Below are 17,646 nucleotides of genomic sequence, written 5' to 3'. Positions count from 1 at the left end.
GGCCACCAGCCTAGAGCAGGGCTAACCAGAGAGACAGAGCAGGTACTCAGGGCTTGTCCTGTTGAATCCAGGACACCTCCAAGGATGGATGTCCCACAACCTCTCTGGGTAAACTTTGCCAGTGCTTTACCAGTCTCACAGCAAAATATTTTTCTTCATGTGCATCAGAGCCTCCTTTGCTGTTATTTGTGGCAGCTGCCTCCCAGTCTGGGCTATGACCCTCCAAGAAAAATCCCATTCTGCTTTCCTATTAAGTTTCCTTTAAGCAGTTGAAAACAATTAAGTTTTCCCCTAGCTTTCTTTTCTCCAGGCTAAACAAACCCCTGCTTCCTCAGTTGTGGGCAAAACAGACTTGGAGTTGAGGAAAATTAACTTAATTTATTGCCAATTAAAATAAATATTTAATTACTGATTTGGGTAGTGGGAAACAAAGAGATGAACTTTAAAACAGCAGCTTTCCTGCTGCCTTTCTCAGGCTCAGCTTTGCTTCAGGCTCCTCTCTCCCTCTATGGGGTCAGTCCATGGTGGCTCCTCTCTGCTGCTCCTTCTTCCTCACAATTCTCCCCTACTCCAGCATGGGGCCTCTCTGTGGGCTGCAGGAGATATCTGCTCTGTGGCCATAGATAGCTCTGTGATAGCTCAGATAGCATAGCATAGATAGCTCATTAGCTCTGTGGACCCCTTCCTCCTCTGACATTGGTTCCCTCTGTAGTTTCCTTCCCTGGCGTTTTCTTCCCTCTCTTTAGCGTGTTTTGTCTGAGGCACCGCCATCTTGGGGCCATTGCGGCCATTTGGAACCGGCTGTGTCCAAGCATGGGGCAGCCCCAGCCTCACCTCACCGAGGTTGTCCTGCAGCCCCTCACTGCCACAGCCTTACCACTGGTACCCAAAACACCATTTTAATTAGACAATCCTTAACTATTGTGTGACCCCCAAGCGCTCAGAGACATGGGCAGCCTCAGCACAATCCTGCCAGGAAAGATGCCATTGTGCACATTGGGCTTTCCTGTGTCCTTCACCACTGAGTCTCCTGACCTATTTGGACTGTTACCTTCATAAACTGCTCATCCCTCTTTACCTTAATTCCACAACACTTACAGCAAGAGAGAAGAGATAAGAAGCTGTCCCTGACACGTTTGACCATCCAAGTGCCACTCAGGTTGGTGTTACTAGAAACAAAGTAAGGACTGAAATCCAGTCACGTCTGAAATTTAAAGAAATACCTTGAAGAGATTAATGTCCTCTAGTGGCACAGACTTCAGATAAAAACAGATGGTGATATTTAATACTGGCATAATCAATGCAATTAGTATATATTAGCAGTACTTCTCAGAGTAGAAGACATCTGGCCAACTCCTGCCTAAATGATGGCTTTGGTAATTTGCCAGGAGGCAGAGAGGCTGCCTTTGGTTTGTATACACTGGGAAAAAAAAAGGTGAATCAGCAACGAGGCTTCAGGAAGAATCATGTCCTCAGCAGTGTTTTAGCTGCCAGCACTTCCAGTATTACTTAAAAAGTTAACTTCCCTCAGAGTCTTACAGTCCTATGGCTAACTAGTACCAAATTCATGAGACACAGCTGGAGTTGCATCCCATCCTCTGATACCCTTGTTTAAGAGTATGTTCAGAAACTGAGGAGAAGTGCTTTAAACTCACAAGACCTAGAAATAATTTATTATTGTGAAAAGCAAAGAAACCTCAGTACATTTTGTTTACAAGGAAAAAAAACAAGGGGTAATTTAATCACTGTGGTTACATCCTCGCATGGGAAGAAAATGTGATTAGTGAAGGGCTCTTTAACCAAGTTGAGAAAAGGAAAAACCAATGGACTCAAAATTAAAGTCAGCTACACATAAGTTAGAAATAGAAAGTTTCCAATAGCAAGGGTGATTTAGCAACAATCAAACATGGTTAAATAGGTATAAAAGACATCAGAAAACCTGGTAGTCTCTCTTGACCTTAAAAATCGATACATCTATAGGGACAGTGTCATGAAAAGCCTCTATATTCTCTCCTAGATATATGTATATCTAGGTTATATACATAGATCATTCCTAGATATATGTATATATCTAGGAAGGCCTCTATGTACACTGATGCTACATTAAGCAATAAAATAAGTTTTTGTTGCCAAAAACTCTGCACTGCATCAGGTCTTCCTATTAACTGTTGCCCACAGCTATCTTAACAGTGCTTATATCAAATAATACATCATTTTTTTCTGTACCTGAAGTACAATGTGAGGCTATCCATGCACAGAATAACTTAAATAAAAGTCCAGAGAGCAGAACCATTGGTCAAACACATGAAAAGCCTTCTGCTCAGCAGGACCACACAAAGCATTTAATAATCATAGAAAATTAATCCAAATGAGGCTTAATGAATTAAGCAAAAAAGTGTTCACATTAGGGGCTCTCTGAACAAAAGGGATCCATGCTCCTTTTCAGTCCCTACACAATGGTTTCAGACACATTAAGATCATTTGCTCATTCCAGCCCAAGCATTATGAGCAAGAACTGAAGGCTTCATGTGTTCATTTGGCTGTCAACAGTGAAATGTAAAACTTTTCTTTGGGATAGAGATGTTAAAGGAGCCGAACCTTTTACCAAATAATGGAGTTCTGGATCAGCATCTATTTTGTTGAAGGGCTTTCAGCAATTGTCACCATCAACCTTGGATGCAAAGTGTAGATAAGAATATATTTTACAAATATTTTGCCTATCTTAAATTCTGACCATAAGGTAAACAAGGTGTAGTTAATAACTCATTAACTGATATAGAATCAACTTTGTATATACAATCAATAGCATAATAATTGGCTATTTGCCATACATTAATTATTTCTATAAATACTGTACCCCCAATAGTAAGGTTATTTCCCTCTGTTTCTATGAAAAGTCAGGAGGCTGATTCTGAGAACCATTCCTTTTGAGTCATTCATGGGCCAGGTGAAATCCAGGCCTCATTTGAAGACAATGAGAAGTAGTGAAGATTTCAGTAGTTCAAAGTAGTGGCAATCAAAGGCAATAAACAAAAATCCAAATCTAAAGGATTAAAGGAAATCAAAGTCACTTACAGAACATCAAGTGCAGATAGTTTCATTACATTTAATATTTTAGTGAGCTGATTTTTTTTTTTAACTTTAATGTTACATTGAATTTTACACTATTACTCTTGATTATTATTTTTTTTTAACCTGCAATATGAACCACCATAAAGAACAAATTCGTAGAATCCCCTCATGTATCCTTAGTGTGATTGCTTGTCACACTACAAGGAAGAAACCCAAAGATTTAGAAATATCTTTTCAGACATCAACCACCTGTAGAAGCTTTTCCCCTCCAAAAACATCCAGAAACTTCTCTTCCCCTGACAGAGGAAATAGTAACTTTTTAGCTAGCGTATGTTATGCTAGAAAGAACTCAGTAAAGTATTGATACAATATTGATGACATCTTGGAAATTAGATGAAGTGAAACTAAGGTTTTATTTTGTTAAAAACACAATTTCTCATTAGAAGGCTTAGTAGAAGATAGCTATGAAAATTTCTGGAGATTTCTCTGGCAGTAGAATAAAAGATTTTTCCAGTTTAAGTCCAGTCAGCATTTGCTTTAACAGGAGTAGAAGTTACAGAGATCAGCAGTTCCCAGACTATAACCTCTGAATTGGCCCAGAGAACTGTATTAAACAGCAGAATCTACTCGCACATCTCTTACATACAGCCCTGCTCAGTTATCTGTGAGAAACTGAGAACACTGTCAGTGTTTGTGCTGTAATTTTCATGATGGCCTAACGTTCATTCAGTAAGAAAAGAAGCTATTTACTGAAAACACAGTTTCATGAGGCGTGATCTGGAAAAATGCAGCAGAGCTTTCTGTCCTGATTACTTGCTGCTGCAAAAATAAGCCATCAGAGCCTCTTTACCCTCTGCCAGGCTTTTCCACCAGGTGGTACAGGATTAGTAGCTAAAAACAAAAAGATTAAGAGCCAACTTCATGTGTGAGATTTGGTGCAGGGAGATGCTTTTAAGAATGGGTGTACACTTTTAAGAATGGGTTCAGCACTAGCACATCAGTCCTGCAAGATGGGACTTTTTTTTTTTTTTTTTTTTTTTTGATGGCTCTGGATCAGAAGCCCTGCACAGCTTTATCCTGCTGGCAAAAGAACCTCTGCAGGGCCACATCCTTTTTTCACATCATTTGCAAGCTGTGAGCAGTCACTGAATGAACAGAAAGACAGAGGAAAGAGCACAACGTTCAGCTAGCAGATGCACAGCTGTATGTGGAAAATGTCATTTGTTCTTTGGTTCTCAAGTACTTACTGAAGATACACACACGTAGATGAACTTGCTCTCTTTCCCCCCCATACCTCTTCTACTCATGAACAGGAACACATCCCAAAAGTTGCTACTATTAGCCAGAACAAAACATGTATTTTCCTCTAGCTAACGTCCATGGAGCTCCACAGGAAACCCATGCATCTGTGCACAAAACAACTGGCTCAGCAACCATCTTAAAATACATCTGAGCAGATATCTGAAAAAGCTCAAAAAGAGTAAGGAAGCTGGTCTCAGTCACAGCTCAGAAACATAACTGTCCAACATTTCCATTTGACTCTCAAATTTATCAGTAATAAATTCTGCAATTAACATTACCTCGCAGCACCCTTAAATGACTGGTCTGGATACTAGCTTTTCACTGACTGTACCAGTACACATCCTGCCCTGCTAAGAGGTGGAAGCTGAGAGTGAATACATTTTAGAAGTAGCTGCAGACAAAGTATAGATTTGGATGGGTGAGCAGCATGTGAATGTGAAACTCAGCTCAAGTTGGGAACAGAACAAAGAAATCATGACTAAGATTGAGGGGGGGTGGGGGGGGGAAGTGCACCACAAACTATGCAATAATTACATCACTGTCCTGTGCAAGCATTCTGCATCTGGCTAGATTACCCTGAAAGAAGAATTAGTGCTGAAATTTTCAGTGAGAAATAGGAGCTTCTTCTAACTTAAAGATCATAATTAATCTTCTATTTTCCCTTCTCCAAATTAGTAGGAATCTGGCAGGAATTCCCCTTTTTTCCTGCACAAATCATACAAGCTCTGTAATATTACAAGCACCTTATCTGCCTAACCTGCAATATAATGAGATGCTCCTCCACCAGATCTGCTTCAACAGAACACTCACCTGCCATGAACATCAACAGTTTCCATCATATTTTTATCCTCTCTGTAGCAGGTTTGATATTCAAGTCTACATCAGATATCCTGCTTTGCACAGCAATGAAGAAACAGATCTAGCTGAAAACACTGGATAAAGTAGTGAGGAAAAACAACAACAACAACAAAAACCACTCCACAGTAGAGGACTATGGATGATCTGGAAAACATCATTTATTTTCTTCAAGTATCCCTGAAGCACTACGTGAGAGGTAGGCAGCCTGGATGACTTTATATTGCAGCTTCACTAAATGCTGGTTCAATTTAATGAAAAATAGTGGAAAACAACAGTACTGTTACCGTGTTTTTGCACTCTGCTCTTCTGCTCAAAAATACGCAAAAACGAGTCCCAGACCAAATAGCCTCCCTGAGCTCTGACCCAGCACCGTTTTGGGATGCGATTAGGCTGACCTCTCCCTCAAGCTGCGGACCAAGGACGTTGGTGCCCTCTCCTGGTTGCATCCTTTGGAGACCACCAGCATATGGTATCACGAGCTTTTGAGGGTTGGCTTTTGTTTGTTTTTACTGTAAGTGAATTCACTACTTGCTTCTGTTTTAATATGCTGAAGAGGTCAAGTATTTTCCTGATTTGCTGAACCTGAAAGTACCTTTGCATGCCTCCTAAGTAAATAGAGGTGACGATAAATTAGAGCTACGGGGCAGGTACACTGTTCTTGAATATGTGCAGTGCAGGGTCTGCCACCCCAACATCTTACTCCATTATGAGATGAGAGAACATCATTGTGCTGCTCATCTGCAGTGCCGCCCATTTTGTTAAATCCCAGATGTTTCCAACCTTCTTATGAGGGACAGAGAGCCAAATGGAGGATGATTTGGTTTTGAGATACATCACACTCCAGTTTCTGCCTAATAGGGACAGGGCAGTGTTTTACTCTAAGCAGCACACTGATTAGTACCAAATGCCTAATCTGTTGATGTCTGCTGAATTATGCTGTGGGCTGTAGGGCTCTCTCCCTTTTTTCTCCCCCCCTCTCCTCCCCCCAAGTTGTTATGCATCAAAACATAAACAATAATAAACAGAAAAAGCAGCTTGGCTACAGATGGTGGAGGAAGATGACCAATTTCTTGCCAGAACTCAAAGCTTTATCATGAGCCTGTTCTTCCAGCACTTGTTCCAGTAATGCCTTTCTGTGTCCAAATAAAGAGGGCCTGAACATCTGAAAAACGAGGACTCAGGACTCTGTTACAGTTTATCTAGGTGTTTACTGGTATTAGCTACAGGGACACTTGGTTATGCTGAGCACATTGCTAAGACAAAAGAGAGGCAGACAGCAAACACGAGCACACAGCACAGGCACCCACACAGCCTGTTAGCTCACACTGACTATTTTGTACTGCTCTCCCCAGGACAAATCTACTTAGAAAGGAGCTAGCCCAAAGCACCACGGTAATGAGCCAAATGGAGACAGACGTTTGGCCAGGAACCAGTCCTTGATTCTACCACCATTATTTTCCAGTACCAGCACTGCACAGAAATCAGGACACAGAGCCATGATTTTGGATTTCTTCACAGGGATTAAGGCCATCAAGACTGCCTGGTCTTTCTTGCTTCATCTGTGTTTAGACGAGTTAATTTGATGAGAATAGGCATGTACTTCAGGATTAACTGAATTGTATGCTTTTTATCTTTCTGTGGACTGTCCTGGAAGTATGTTTGTGCTAATTCTCTCAAACAATCACACCACTACCATATCCACTAGCAAATCCCAAGCAGAGCATGGAATAACTAGGGCTGGCTATATTAGCAACTCATCACACAGGGTTTCCAAGCTAATATTTCTCTGTATCTCTGCAGGACCATCAGGTATAATTCATGTCCTCCATGAACGTGTTGCCATGGATGTTCATTATGAGACTCTTATTCTGCAGAGCTTTGCATTTTCTTTTTTTTATATTAAGAGGATACAATCTGAACAACTATCCAAGAGAAAGTCTGAGTTTGCCATATAAGACAAGAACCATAAACCGGATAAGAATAAAAACATGCAACAACAACAAAAAAATATACATACACCCACTAAAATCATCGGAGTAGCTAACAAGGTCTGTAGAGTACCCTACTTGCCAGGGCTCTAGAACTTCTGTGTAACAAGATGTGCATCTCCTCCAGTTCACATCTACCTAGCAGAGTCTGCACAACTCTTCAGTATAAGATGATCTTTCTATGGTGCAGCAGGTGCTTAGGAAAACTGCAAGCCAAAAACCTTAATTCTAGGAAGCAATCACTGATGCTGCTAGCTTCTTTCTCATCCTTAAAAGCAGCCCTAGAAGCTGTTTCAAGGTCACTGGCAAAATAAGTACCAACCTCAGTGATCAGAGCTAATTCTAGTCATTTATAGAACTGACAGCAAGTAGGTATGTACACAGACTAATTACACAGCCAGATTTCTCAGCAAGGCAGACACCCTTCAGTCATGAATTAACAGCTTAACTGTCCTGACCACAGTTAAATCATTCTCCCTAATTACCCAATTACTTCTCAAACATCCTTAACTCACTCCAGAGAAGGGGAAAATAAGGCAGACCCTAGTTGTTAACACAGTACTTTCCTACAGAGCATTATTTCTAATTTTGCTTGTTCATATTAGGAAAACAATGGATTCACAAGTATCCCCAGCTATAAAGAGAAGATTTCCCAGCAGCAATTTAGGAATATCAGATGCATCTGCAATAGTTAATATTCATTTTTTAACCCATGACTTATAACTACAACAGGGAAGCATCAGGATCACACAACCACAGTATATCTGGGTTTTCTGGAAGTCACTACACAATAGCTTAGAAACTGTTAGAATAAGATTAGAGAACTTGTTTGGTTTTAGTAATGCTATCAGAAAGCACTTGAACTGAGTATCATGGGTCAAAATTAAAATCCTTAACAGTTCAGTTTCAGCCCACCCTACCTAGGAGCACAGAATCACTATTCAAAGCACCTTGCCTTACCGGTATGCTCTACTCATTCTGCCCCGATACATTTTAAATTGGGTGTGGGGAGATACTGTGACCTGCATAGAAGTCAGCGTTCAGCCCTTGGAACACACATTTTAAGTTCAAGGGACTGATCTCCTTCACAGCAGAGTTAACTGAGCAAAATCAGGCTTGACAATTCCAAAGCTGCAACAGCTTATGTATTTCCTGAACAGAGGAAATGAGTTCTTCTTTGTAGCTGCTGTCTATAAGGCAGTAAATGGGATAACCAAAAAATCAAGACTGCCACTGTTTAATCTTTAATGTTGATTCCCCATTATTTCAGTTACAGGATATGGTTGTCTTTAAGAAGCCTGGTTCTGTTTGTTTTAAACATCAGACATGGCTGTAAACTTAGCAGGTCTTGTTTTTTTCTGCATAGCCCAAGAACTACATCAGTGAATATTTTCCTTTTGGGTTGCTTTCATCTCCCTTTCTTACAAACACGTATTTCTGCATACTTAAAACGTGCACTGAAAATAGTCAAGTACTGTTAAGTGTTTTTGCATCTGCATTTAAGCACTTCATTTTGTTAAATCAGCATTATGTCACCTTCATTACCACCCTATTCCCAACAGAAGCAGCTATTATCTGTTTCTCAAACATGAGCTGCTGAGGAGAGCCCAAAGGAGGGATAGGCCAGGGTTAAGTGCCATGACATACATGAATTAAAGGAGGTAGCAGGCAATTTTCCCCTTTGAAGAGTCAAGGCTCACTTGGACAAGAACAGTAAGACTTCTCGTTGCTCCAAGCAAGACAAATCCAATGCAAAGTGAGAATAGAACATGAACATTCAAAATGCACATCACAGGTAAGAACACTGATAGCAGTTTCTTCTGTCCCACAAATTTAAGTCTAATCCATCTTGAAGAGACCTTTTAGCATTCACACTGCAGAATTATGTGATCCTTCACCTCAATTACTTTTTTCCTATTTTCCCTTTCAGTCTTTGGACTTAAAAAAAAAAAAAAAAAAGTGCTTAAGCTACTAAATCAGCTTCAAAAGCATGAAAAAAAATTAAAAGGAGGCAGAGTGCAGTCTATTTCAGAGATCATAGGATTTTTTTTATATTATTTTTAAATCAGACAGTTGGGTTAGTATACCAGAGAAAAAGCTTCAATGAAGTTAAATGCAATCGTATCTTTCTTATAATTAAGTAAACTCTAGAAAGAGAAACAGAAGGAAAGTTATGCCTCCAGGAAGACACCACATGGTAAAACATTCAGGCAAGCCAGATCAGGAGTTCAGCTCCTATAGTGCCAAATGCACCAGGTCTGTTGGCACACGAGGATGAGACATGACTGTAGCAGCAGACTTCCTAAGATCAAAACTCATCTCTTCTGCCATGACCATGAATACCTTCAAATTGGTATAGCACTAGGAGACATTCAGTAGTGCTTCCAAAACACCCTGCATTACTGTACTCAAAGTTCAACAGGCACCTGTATACCTTACAAATAGATTAAGGCTTATTAACACAGGGTTTCAGCATATGTTATATTCAGCCTGAAGCAGCATTATAAAGCTGAAACTCATAAGTCTGGCATATTTAGAAATACTCTTCCTCAGTACACTTATTGTTCCATTATGAAACAGCAAATCAAAAACCCCTCACTCCCCATTGTGACTGTGCGCCCTCTCTGGACTTTGTTCTGAGCCACTTTAAAGGAGCTGCCTGAACACATGGGTGAAATTCTTAGCCCAACTCCAAGGCATTTATTCCCATAAACCATGAAATCCACTGCAGCAGGTATGAGCTGGCACTAGCTCCTACCATGAAGTGGGTACCAGTGACATAAGTAGAGGATGTCTAGTCACAACTGTCAATATCAGTAAATAAAATAGATTCATGTACTTAACTAGAAAGTGTTTGAAGTGAGACACTAAAAACTGCATAGGATAGGCTGAAACAGAAATACTCCCCCTCCCTTAAAAGATATTTTCTGTTAAGTGAATTAGTTTTTACCACTGCCTCCATTTCAGGAGTATACAAGGGTTCTCATTGCTAGCAGGATTCAGCAACCTAGACAGGGAGGAGGTGGGGGGAAGCTCTGATGCCTGTCAAGGAAAGTGAAACACCTGAAGCTAAGAGCTTCACAACACATGCTGGTGTAATCAGGTCTTAAAATTAAAGCAAGAGGCTTGTTAGCTAGTACTTAATCTAAGTGCAAGAAATAGCACTTCTGTTGAATTGCATCTTAATGTCAAGTGTAAAGCATATTCTTGCTTGGAAATGCAATGCCCTGCACAGATTACTCTCTGAAGAGGGAGTAGGCCTTGAATGTTTTCTACTCTTAAAATTAGAAGAGAATGCCTCAGACTTACCTTGCCATTTTGATGAGCTGACTATAGCTCCCTGCATGTTGACTAACACCATCAACTGAGTATTTTGAGACGCTTTGGACAAGAGTTGCATTTTACAAGTATACAAGGTAGGTTTTGGTGGATTTTTATTATTTTTTTAATCATTATCAAGTGAAGAACTGAGGGGTACAACAGCATAGCAACACAGGATAAGATAGTTAAGAACTTAGGAGTTTCCACCCCTTCCTTCCTGTTGACAGTGATGGCTCCTCTAGAAACTGCAGAGTATTACACACTCAGTGTTCAAGTGGCAGAAGTCATCACCTCAGACAGCTGAGTCACAAAACCATCAAATACCACAAGTATAATGCCAAGAGCCATCCAGCTCTATTCCAGCCCCTCAGGGCCTTACATGTTCTTGCTTGTAGCTTTTCACATTGCCTTTTATTACAGGGAATACTCCTGCATTGGAAAGGTTCCTAAGGTTCTTCAAACCACCCTTTCATCCATCTTCCTGCAGAAGATGCTGCCCTATTTCACTCTGAATGGAAGTTTAATTTTTACCTCAGCGTTGATGGTCTTCTACACAGAGTGTTCATAAACCACTTGCCTGTGGATGCTTTTGCTGTGATGTGGCAAACAAGTTCCAGAAAAGAGGTTCTGTTCATGGCCACATGATCTTGTATCAGAATAGGAAAAAAACAGGTAATACACTGCAGCCAGTCACCTGTCTGTGGACATGTGGTTTGAACCAACAAAGCTTAATACATTTATCCAGTCCAGCTAACATAAAAGCCCATCTCAATTACTTTGTAAGAAAACCTTTCCACACACCATTACTGCAGATATTAACTGGAGTCAGAAAATTCAGAGGAAGTGTAATAAGACATTTATTAAAAGTGCTGTCAGATATATTAAGAGCTATAGTCTAATATCCTTTTTTTAAAAGGCATCTAATTAAAAAATGCTAGCTAAAAACCATTCTGGTCACCATGGTTACAGACACATGACCTGCAGTGTTCAATGAAGTGTTAGACCAGCTTTGTAGATTGGGAAGAAGTTATCAAAGTCCAGGATCCACCATCCCTATTGTAGAGGAAGAACCGCTGGGGGCTCTAGAAGAGACACCTGCAAATACCTGGAATAGAAATGCAATCAAACAAGTTAATATTTTTAGTGACAAGTTTAAAGAAGCATTAAGGATTCCTCTTGAGAAACACTGGGGAAGAAAAAAAAACATCCTGCTGCTCCAAGGGAATTGTGATCCACTACATCTGCATACCAATGAATTAACTATTCTTCTGCCCAGAAGAGCTTTCCCCTCAAGATGCTGACAGAGGCTTCAGTTTCAGAAACAGAAGCTGTCCACTATGACAAGTTTGTCAGTTACTGAGCTGTAGCCCAGGCTGTTCAACCAGAGCCATCCTGTGCTTACAACCTCCAAGTTACAAAGCAGTAGCTTCTTGGTTACTTACTTTGAGTGCTTATACTTCTCCTTAATTGCTTGCAGTTGGCAACGGGGAGCATCAAGGCATGCTTTGTGCAGATCAGTCAGGCAGGGCACTATCTCACTTAATGAATACCCAGTGAATGCAGCAAGAGTTTCTGGCTGGTAAGAAGAGGGGAAAAAAACACTTGTGTTACTCTATTTTAGAGAATAGTCACCTGGAAGGTATTTTCTACAGAAGCAGGAACCATTTTCACCATGTCATCAGTTCTCGCTCTAGGTTTAGGCTTGAAAAGGATTCAAGTGTATCCTGCCATTACTTTCACTATAGGTCTGTATTTTCAGACCTCCTGTCAGACCAATCTCACTCTGCTATAAGTATATTGCATCCATTACATCTCTTCTAGATTCTGCTCCCTGCTAAAGCTATTACTGCAACACATGCCTGAGAGGCCTACCAAGGCCTGCATTACAGCAGCCACTGAGTGTAGTCACTTCACTGAAGTAGGCACATTCAGTTTTCCCCTTCCCTCCCCCAAAGCCCCCGAATTCTATCTATGGCATTTGAGACTAACTACTGACAAGTTTTAGTTACTGACTTGATGTAAGTGAACATGACAGCAAGGTCCTTCCCATTTCAGATAGAAGGCAGGATATTTCAGATTGATTTAACATTTGTTAATCAGGTAGACCCATTAGCTCAGGAACAGCCACTCATCCTAGCATTTCAGCCTTTATGAAAACATGTTTTGATGCTACTCAAAGTTTTGATCATAAAGTGCTTGAGCACTTTAGCACACAGTTGTTTTTCTTACCCAGAAAGACCTGTTCACCGTGTAGTTTGCTAGACAGTAGGCTGCTGCAGCAGTTTGTGAAGGAAGGTACTTCAGAAAAGGATCAGCTTCAAGGAGACTCAATTCTGCAAGATACTGAGCAAAAAAGCAAGCCAATCAAATAGAATGGCCCTGTGTGGTAGAATAAGGCCAAGAGACTGAGCACTTAAGTTGGTCAATAGTTTCAGTTTCACTGAAGAAATATGAGTTATATCTGTCTGGTGAGCAGAAGTAGCATTCAAGTCCTGTTCATCTTTCAGAAAAGCCTATCATGTGCCAGTGGTAACAGAGACCACTGTCCTGTCAAAGCCTAAACAATCCAAATTATAATGAACTTCTGGTCATGATTGTTTTTGATGTAATTTTACAGATAGAATCATCAAGTTTTGTTTAAAAAGACATCTTTTTAAATATTTGTAAAGGAAAAGAGGCCATGCTCTCCTCTGAGGATTTTGTTCACCTCACTTGGAGATCTGGGCTAAGTGGGCGGCTCTCAGAAACAGAATTTGGGCTCCATTTGAATAGGCACTGTATAAATACTACACCCTTTGCAGCTAAGCAGCAGGTCAGGTGTTTTCCTGTAAGCGTGGGTTACCCTGTAACCTGATCTGTATAAGCATGGTACCCCGGGCAGTTCTGTGGGCACATGCTGTGTCATTGTGTAGCAATATGTTTTACCATCCTGTCCAGGTCAGGCTTACTATGCATGCCACTGTCGAAGAATGGATTCCTACCTCCTCACCAGTAAGACAGACTAGCTGACCAGACAGATAACACAAAGCTTAGTGTTTCAATCAGACACTTATCCAGAAGTCTAAGCACAGACATCTACAAAACACCCATCCTAAAGGGATGGTAATTCATACCTTTGCAAAGTTCTTTGTCCTGATACAGACTCCATGCCTCTGAATATACTGAAGGAGGAACTGGTTGATAGTAGGCACTGTGAGGTCAAAAGCCAACACTTTGAGAAGCAGGTGTTCCATTCTTAGCAGCTGCCTCTTTGTGTATGTATCATCTGTTATATACACAAATTCATCCACTTCTGGTGGGTAGATTTCCTCGTATTTCCTTCAAAAGAAACAGAGAAACCGTATTTGTCAGCTTTAAAGTCAGGGTAACAAAAAGCATTTCTCCCTTATCAGGATGGGAACATGGTATTAGTAAGACTTGCTTGGAGTTCTTGTTTTAAACCTTCCTCCAATCTGGGTAACAGCTGAGAATCAAATCTGTGGGGCAAAGATATTTAGAGGTATTCCAAGTCCACTAGTCTAGTGAGACATACTCATATTAGGAGTTTTCTATTAGAGTGTTAAAGAGCAAGTTGCAGTAACACCATGCATTCCAGATAAAAACTCATGTGCTCCTAGGCTTCATTGAGCACCCAGTCTGTTTAAAAACAGTTCAAGGCTAATTGCAGATTGCAGCTTTTAATCTATTACAGCCTTATGGGCTAGCAGCCTCATACAGTAGTGTTTTTCTTCTGCTGTTATGGTTACAAGGTGTTAAGGTTTTCCCACTACAGTTCCTTAATCACGAATATTAAGCATCTAATTCAGCTAGTGCCCAAGTAGGTCAAATGGCAAACCTTAAGACACCAGGAAAACCTACCTACCACTGCAAGCTTCAGTCTATCAAATTAAACAAAAAGATTCAGTCCTAAAAATAAGTTTTAGCTCACATATATCTTCTGAGATAAACACTCACGCAGCCAGAAGAATCGCTGCTGTTCCTACAAGCTGCAGCTTTCCTCTGAGAACAGACATACAGGAGAGAAACCTGTCCAGGTAGTTCACTGCCAAGTATAACGTCTCTGTCTGAAGTTTGTATTCTTCCCCTACTTCTACCAGCCAGTCTACCAAGATGGCACGCATTCCTGATGTGATATCTGGTTGCTTCCTCATGTAGTGGGGCTTGGGCCTGTATTTAATCTGTTTGGAGAGACAAGTGAAGAATCAGGTTGCTTACCCTGGAAAGGACCATTGAAGGCTGAGCTGATTAACATTCTGTGAACTTCTACCAAAAGGAACATGAGCGGTTACACTATTAATAACTAGTTACTAGCTATAGTTACAGTACTAGCAGTATTAACTAGCGGCATCTCTAGAAAAACTGAAGATCTAAGAGCTACCATGTTAGTAACAGAAAAGTAAAGGACCTCCTGGACTGTCAAGTTGAGCCTTTGCACATATAAGCAATTCTGGAGGACCTGACAATGAGAAACAAATCATTTATTTCCCCCGCCCCTATTGAGAGACTGCATTTTACTGTTCTGATAAAGAATGACAAAAAAAAATCTATTAGAGCAGCAGACCTGTCAGCGAGCTTACATCCAACTGCTTCAGTAATTTTGCAGTTTTCACCTCCCACCTGCAAGAATTCTTCATCCCTTGGAGTCAAGGCATGCTCCAACAGTGGGGTATTTCTGGGATGCAGAGTAATACCTGAAAGATCTCATAACTGTCTAGAAGATACCTATGAACCTCTCTAGCTAGAGAGATGGATTTTATTGCTTGCTCAGTGGCTGCCTAGACTTATCCTGGAACAACCATACAGCTTTGCAGTATTGCAGCCCACCACATCCCAAATACCTCTAGGTTTGTTAGAAGACACTCACTTCAGCTTCTCTGAGGTACTGATGAATGTCATCTGCATACTCTCCCACAGTCATTAGAGTTATGACATCTCCCATCTGTTCCACAGGGTGAGACTGGAAGGATGTATCCACTAGCATAGGAGAAGCTAGCAGGCAAAAAGAGACAGAAAGACACTTGGATAGTTAGCCTCTTCACCTTCTCTTGCTATTTCTAGCACAGCAGAAGTGTTGTGCGTCACCTAGACACAACTAAAGTTATCCCGAAGCATTACTTATTGTAAAATAAGCTACTCACCAGCTCACCACAATTCATGATCAACTGTACGTACTTGTGCTACAGATACCATGTATTAACCATGGTTACCTGTACTTAGATCCAGCAGTAGGTGAACACTGGATGTCATTGCACTAGTATCCAGTTCACACAGGCTTGATTCCAGCTCTTCATCCACTTGGCAGTTGTAGTTTTCTTTCTGTTCTGGTTCATCTATGTAGATAGTAAACCCCTGCTTTGATGCAGCACTGATCATGTAGCTGGATAATTCATCTTTTCCAGCTGGAGGGACGGCATTCTTAGAGACAGGGAGGTGTCTGGTAACAGCAGTACTCTGAAACAGAGTGCATGGCAATGCTGTGGCAGGGCAATTCAGGAAGAAAGCAAACAGTATTGGTTGTATTGGAGAGACAAATCGCTTTCCTTGGTTAACAAAGCAAGGTACAGAAGTTAATTGGAAAAGCCACCCACTGCAGCTGGCACTTGGGAAGCACTGCTTGTTGCTGTGACAGAGAATAAAGCAAGGGCGCTGCCTGGCCCTGACAGCTAGCAAGTGCAGGGTGTGCTCCACATTCAGTGTAGCAGGGAGCAGGTTTTAGAAAGTGTAGCAAGTTAGGGCAATGAGAAGAACCACTCAAGCACCACCACAGACTTACAAATGCATGTCAACTTATAAACCAAAGTTGGAAACGTTGAGTTTAAGCACCACAAACCCCACGACTTCAGCTTGTGAACAGGATACAACCCTTCGTGTTATCTTCTATATGTGAGCCACCAGCTGCGTTTGGGGCTTCAAGAAGTCGCACCCAAGAGGACTGCACACACACAGCTGCTGGTTGAGGTCCTGCAAGCCAGCACAGCTCCGTTTCCCCTGCCCCAGCAGCCAGCTAGCTCCAGGAGGGCTAGAGGACACCCAGCTGTGAACCCAGCTTCTTAAACACACCCACACCCTGACAGCAACGTGAGCAGCCACACAGCAACGGGACGTTGAGGCAAGCATCAGCAAAGCGACTTTTTTTAAACCACCCCCTACATTTTAGAGCACGGATGACCTGAAGCCCACCTCCCCCCCCCCCCACGCCTTCACCTGCAGCCTGGCGGGGAGCAGCCGGCCACCAGCCCCAGAGCCCACCCGGAGGGGAAGGGACGAGCAGCGGAGGGGAAGAAAAGAGGGAAAGAAGGAAGGAAGGAGGGAAGGAAGGAGGAGGTAGCCGGCACGAACAGGGCTCACCTGGCCGCCGGGCCGCTGCTGCCCGTTCTCCACCAGCACCCCCAGCACGGCCCGGCCGCCGCGGGGGGCAACGGGGCAGGGCTCCAGGCGGCCCGCCCGGCTCATCTCGCCGGTGCGGTGCATCGCCCCCACGCCGGCACCTTCCGGGGAGAGAGAGAGAGGGGAAAAAAAAAAATAAATAATAAAAATTAAAATAATAATATTTTTAAAAAATAATTAAAAAATAAATAAAATAAAAGATACAGATAAATAAAATTAGCCAGTACTCGGTCGAGGAGCAGCCACGCCTGACCCTGGGAAGGAAGGAAGGAGGGATGGATGGATGGATGGATGCGGGGACGGAGGGCAGGAAGGCAGCGCCGCCGCCCCTATATAGGCGGCCGCGGGCGGCTGTTGGCCGAGGCCAGTTGGAAGCGGCGGCCGCAACCCCCGGCGCAGCCGCCCTGGCGGGGCAAGCGGCTGCGGGTCGCCATGGAGACCCCGCCCGGGCCGGCCCTGCCGCGGCCTGGGCCGCGCTTCCCCGCCCCGCTGCCGGTGGGGTCGGGGTGGGGAGGGGTTGGTGGTGTCCCCCCGTAGTGTAGTGGGGTGAAGGCGGGTTGTTGGGGGTGTGGGGAGTGTGTGGAGTGTCCAAAGAGCAGGCGAGGTGCGGCCAGGAGGCGAGGCTGAGGATGGCAAGAGAGCTGGGAGTGCGCTGCTGGCAGGGAAGGAGTAAGGAAGGACTGGTGTGCATTAAACACAGCGCTCTGTTGGCAGGAGA

At 42.4% G+C, this 17,646-nt stretch overlaps 1 protein-coding gene across 1 annotated transcript; it reads right to left on the bottom strand.

Moving 5' to 3' along the window:
* Positions 1 to 11,374: 11,374 nt before the first annotated feature.
* Positions 11,375 to 17,326, bottom strand: CCNA1 (cyclin A1). Its single transcript, XM_068673183.1, has 9 exons — positions 17,156 to 17,326; positions 16,890 to 17,029; positions 15,749 to 15,992; positions 15,406 to 15,530; positions 14,496 to 14,719; positions 13,655 to 13,859; positions 12,771 to 12,884; positions 11,984 to 12,117; positions 11,375 to 11,646 (listed from the first exon to the last, which is right to left on the bottom strand). The coding sequence occupies exons 2-9, from the start codon at positions 17,010 to 17,012 to the stop codon at positions 11,595 to 11,597; spliced, it is 1,221 nt and encodes a 406-aa protein (XP_068529284.1). The 5' UTR covers positions 17,013 to 17,029; positions 17,156 to 17,326; the 3' UTR covers positions 11,375 to 11,594.
* Positions 17,327 to 17,646: the final 320 nt, after the last annotated feature.

This window comes from Anas acuta, chromosome 1, assembly GCF_963932015.1.
Source record: "Anas acuta chromosome 1, bAnaAcu1.1, whole genome shotgun sequence".
In the NCBI taxonomy this organism is placed as follows: Eukaryota; Metazoa; Chordata; class Aves; order Anseriformes; family Anatidae; genus Anas; species Anas acuta.
The sequence above is the reverse complement of the archived record's forward strand: the minus strand, read 5'-3'. Positions and strand labels throughout refer to the sequence as shown.

Excerpts from the sequence above, each read along its gene's own strand:
- CCNA1 (XM_068673183.1), bottom strand. The coding sequence starts at position 17,012 with ATGCACCGCACCGGCGAGATGAGCCGGGCGGGCCGCCTGGAGCCCTGC. Across the intron at positions 15,531-15,748 it reads ACTGCTGGATCTAAGTACAG|CTTCTCCTATGCTAGTGGAT; the intron begins GTAACCATGGTT and ends TTTGCCTGCTAG. Across the intron at positions 14,720-15,405 it reads AGTACCTCAGAGAAGCTGAA|ATTAAATACAGGCCCAAGCC; the intron begins GTGAGTGTCTTC and ends CTCTCCAAACAG.